General features: G+C 43.8%; 1 protein-coding gene across 1 annotated transcript; it reads right to left on the bottom strand.

Annotated features, from left to right (window-relative positions):
• Positions 1-634: 634 nt before the first annotated feature.
• On the bottom strand, positions 635-4,341 carry tril (TLR4 interactor with leucine-rich repeats). Its single transcript, XM_039736785.1, has one exon. It carries the CDS (start codon positions 4,082-4,084, stop codon positions 1,811-1,813), a length of 2,274 nt encoding a protein of 757 aa, XP_039592719.1. The 5' UTR covers positions 4,085-4,341; the 3' UTR covers positions 635-1,810.
• Positions 4,342-4,605: the final 264 nt, after the last annotated feature.

Genomic DNA, 4,605 nt, shown 5'->3' with positions numbered 1-4,605 from the left:
TATGTAACAACATAACGTTCTTAAACATCATTAATTCAATTTAGGATCACAGGAGGCCAGAGCTTATCTTGGATAAGCTAATCACCAGACCCACACAGCCATACTTGCACAGGGCCAGTTTACATTCACCAATTCATCTAAAATGTACATTTTTGGAGATGTGAGGAAAACCAGAACACCTAAAGAAAAATGTCCATATGTATGTATACAGTTATACACAACAAAATGTACATAGCTATATCACAGAGTTATGTAAAATGCAAAAGTACAAAATTGAGAAATACTCTACCTTTCTCCCAAATTTGGACAGTGGTTTAGGGTTCCTGCGTTATTGCTCCAAAGACCAGATTTTTTATTTCTGGTCAAGTCACTATCTGCATGGGGTGTGCATAGTCTCCTTACGTTCTCATGAATTTTCCCTGAGGATTTGGATTTCGTATTTCAAATTAATCTAATGTCAGTGAGCGTAGGCGTCAGCATGATTACTTCCCATGATGGCCTGGCATCCCATCTAGGGTTGCTTCCTGTCTTACACAACAGCCGATTGGTCTGGCTCCTTGTGATCTTATAAATGGTTAAAGCACATTTGGAAAACAAACGGGTGGAGGACAGGTACATTAAACACTTAAAAATATGGTGGTTGATAAATTTGTTTTTATTGTTTTAACTTATATGCACTTGTTTAAATAATTTGATGCATCTTTCCTCTAACCCACTCAGGCTAGTCAGGGTTGCAGGGGGAATTTAAAATCGATCTCATGCTTTTAGGAGCTTGAGACAGTGCTCAAAGTAACCTAATTAACTTAGTCAAAGCAGTTCCTCTCTTACACAATAACACAAGTAATACATTCTGTGCTTTCTTTGGAAAATGATCAGATACTAAGACTAATTGCAACAGCAATCGTCTTAAAATTAAATATATTTTCTTTCCAACTAAATTAGCAATATTCTGCATCAGTATAATGAATGACATGATATTTGATTCTACAGATTAATTCTAGAAGCTATTTTTATTTCATTGTGTTGGAATTTCAGTAAAATTATGAATTGTGTGTGTATAAATGTTTAATGTGTACATTAGATAAAATACAGCATATTACATGTAAAGGCCACTTCTTATAACCCTTATAAAGCACTTAACAGTGGAACAGATGTTTAGGTTAGGTTTAGAACTAAGATACCAAGCATCTCAATTTTAAAACACCTAAATACAAATTTTGGTAGCTAAAAGAAAAAAAGTCACACGGATAAAGCCTCTATTTTACTGTTCTTCAAGGTGGAATGGGACTCCTACTTTTAACTGTTTTGTTCTCAGTTTTTTAATATATAAAATTGAAAACAATGTTACCCATGTCTTTTTTCAAAAATAATTACATTTTAAGAAGAGAACAGTACCCATTGCATACAGTTTATAAAAATATGAAAATGCATACATATACTGAGATAAAAAGCAGTTCTTTATCTCTTGGCTTGTCAGGCCTGTTTCTAATTACCTTAGTCAAACAATGTCTCTGGTTTTCGTCTAATTATATTCCCTTACAAACTAAACCAACTATTTTGTTTCCAAAAGACAAACAATAGATTTGAAAAATAATACCTTTATTTCAGGTACCGGGCTTGTTTTATTTTTCTTTTTTTGCAATAGCTGGATGTAAATGTATAACTTTAATCATCATGATGATGAATGTGAACTCAAGGGATTAATTGTTTTCTTTTGTTATAAAAAGTGTAAACACCACTTAAGAGCATCAAATTTTACATAAACTAAAAGATGTCTGTAAGAACATGTGAGAATTCCATGGTGCAAATTTTAATCAGGGAATCTCTGAATTACCTCTTCCCTTCTTAGATTGCTTTCCAGAAATCGGTCACATGGGAATTCAATTAGATCAGCCTCATCAATGGTGCACATGGCATTTCGAGGGCGATTTGACTGGTATCCTGTAAAGTCAGAAGACACCCCGGTGCCCATGGAGCGCAGAGGCCTCCTTGTTGAATACATCTGTCTCACATGAACTGCCGACTTCCTTTTGTTGAGTCTTTTTCTCAGCAATTTAGTGATCCACACAGATGCCACCATAAAAACGAGGAAAGCATTTATACCGAGCATAATTACTGTCAGCAGCTGGAAATCCACTATTTTTTTTTGCTCAGGCAGTGTTACGACCCCTGTGCAATGATCTCTAGAGGCAACCTGGCACACTTGCTCGGCAATCACACTCTCGATACATACCATGTATGTGGTGTCTTCCTTTAATTCCTGCAAAGTGATTGTGTTTGACCGATCTCTGACATAAATGAAACGATGAAATCTTACAGGTTGGCCAAACCTATCAAAAAGGACCCTAAAATGCACCAAGGAGTTCTTGGGGCCTTGGTGGGCAAGAACTTTCCACCGAATGGTCGCTGTATTGGTAGCCACGTGCTCTGCTGTGATATTAAGGATAAAGTGCCTGTTGAACTCACACGGGTCGCTCACCATGGGGAGCTCCATCCCATCTTGCTGAAGTAGGTTAAATTTCTCAGCTTTAGCTTGAACAGGGTGGGATGTAGATGTTCCAGGGGAAGGTATGCTTTCCTCCACTGTAGCTTTCAATGTGATGTTTTTATCAGCAGATCTTGCTTTGCCAGGAGAGGCATCCTTAGTAAGCACTGACTTCACAGTTGTCAAAAGTCGGGACCGGTTGTTACCAGCCTCCTTTTTTCGCTTTGGCTTGCCTGTTTTGCTAGTGTCTGGCTCTCCGGGTCCACCCTGGTCTGCCTGAATATTCTGCTGACCTGCTGGCAGCAGCTCCTGTTTCTCACTGACCTGGGTCAGGGAGCTGGCAGAATCTGGCAGAGTAAATAAGCAGGCCTCTGGGACACTACCTGTGGACTGCAGCTGAGAACTGTTTAAATAGTCCAAGTATTTCCCTTTCAAAAGTGGAGGGTGGGAACACTGAACAAATACTGTAAGCAGCTTTCCCTGGGAGTGAGCTGAATTCATCCACTCCTTAAGCTGCAGGAGTCTGCAGTCACAAGTCCACATATTGTCATTCAAGTCCAAGCTGTAAAGCCCACCATTGAAAGAAAATACCTCCCCAGACAAAGCCGTGAGGCGGTTATTTTTAAGCTTTAGCACTTTTAGTGCTTTCAACTCCTTAAGTGCACTGGGGTGGACACTTGAGATCAAATTATTGCTAAGGTCCAGCTGCTCCAGCTTCACCATGGAGTCAAACAGTCCCTGGGGGATGTCTGCCAGGAGGTTGCCATCCAAAAGCAACTCCCTGAGGCTCGATAGACCCTTAAAGGCCTCACCGGCCAGGCTACTAATTTTATTATTGCTCAGGGAAAGTTTAGAGAGCTTCTGAAGGCTTTCAAACACTCGATTCCCCACAAGCTGGATGTCGTTCTCCGACAGCAGCAGCGTGGTCAGCGAGCTCAACGGCGCGAAAGTGTGTGAGTTGCGTAGCGCCGTCTGCTTGTTGCCAGAAAGGTTGAGGAAACGCAGCTTGGCCAACTTGGCAAAGGCGTTCTTGTGCACGTAGCGTATTCGGTTGGACTCCAGGTGCAGGTACAGAAGGTTAGTCAAGGACTGAAAGAGGTCTTCCTGCAGGGATTCCACTGCGTTGCCGTCCAGCCGCAGTTTTATCAGGCTGTCCAACCTGGAAAAGACGTCCTGCGTCAGCTTCTTCAGCTCGTTGTTGTTCAAGTACAAAATGCGCAGCTTCCTCAGGGACAACAGGGCACCTGGAGGCAAGCTGCCTACCAAGTTGTTGCCTAAATAGAGCTCCTCCAACCGCATAAGCTTCTCGAAAGTTTTCGAATGAATAAGCTGGATCTGATTGTACTGCAGGTCCAGTCGGATCAGCTGGCTGAAGCGAATGAAATCGAAGGAGGACACGTTGTGAATAAAGTTTCCTCCCAGGCTGTAGATGAGAATCTCCTCTGGGTTCTGGTCGGTGGACTTAGGCACGGCTCGCAAACCCCTGTTGGTGCACAAGAGGTGCTGGGGCTGCTGGCAGTCGCAGCGGTCGGGGCACACGGAGCCTCCGAGGGGTAGCAGAGTGAGCAGCATCAAGCCGCTTGTCCACAGGTTGGCCATTCCCGGACACAAACAGCGGGAGTCCACCGCATTCCCCTGTGGTGCTTGAAAAGTTAACGGCTGCGGCGCCAATCGTCTCGGGTGTTGCGTGCAGGGCAGCAGCCCGCCGGTTGGTGCTTCTTCATTGAGGTGGCTGGCCGACCGTGGTAGACAACTGCAGAAAACCAAACAGAAATTGTACGCAGCACGAAGGGGCAGTCCGCTTCCTCGGTACCTTCCCGAGTGGCCGTCTCGCTCGCTCGCTCGCTCACTTTCTCTCTCTCTCTCTCACGTCTCATGTCTCAGTTTACTTGTGTCCCTCCCCCAATTCCACCGCTCCCGTCTGTGACGGGGGTGGGGACGGAGGGGTGGGGGGTGCGCATAAAAGCAGATGGGAGGGGGGGCTGGAGGTGAAGGGTGGGAGACTGTTAGCCTGGTGCTAAAAAATGGGTTTATTGGCTTGGCGATCCATATTTACAAAACACTCCAGGCACAAGGCTTCAAATTCACATATAAACATGAACGCTATAGCCCCTGGACTT

The sequence above is a fragment of the Polypterus senegalus genome, chromosome 15 (genome assembly GCF_016835505.1).
Source record: "Polypterus senegalus isolate Bchr_013 chromosome 15, ASM1683550v1, whole genome shotgun sequence".
NCBI lineage: Eukaryota > Metazoa > Chordata > Cladistia > Polypteriformes > Polypteridae > Polypterus > Polypterus senegalus.
This window is presented reverse-complemented; position numbering and strand designations above follow the sequence as displayed.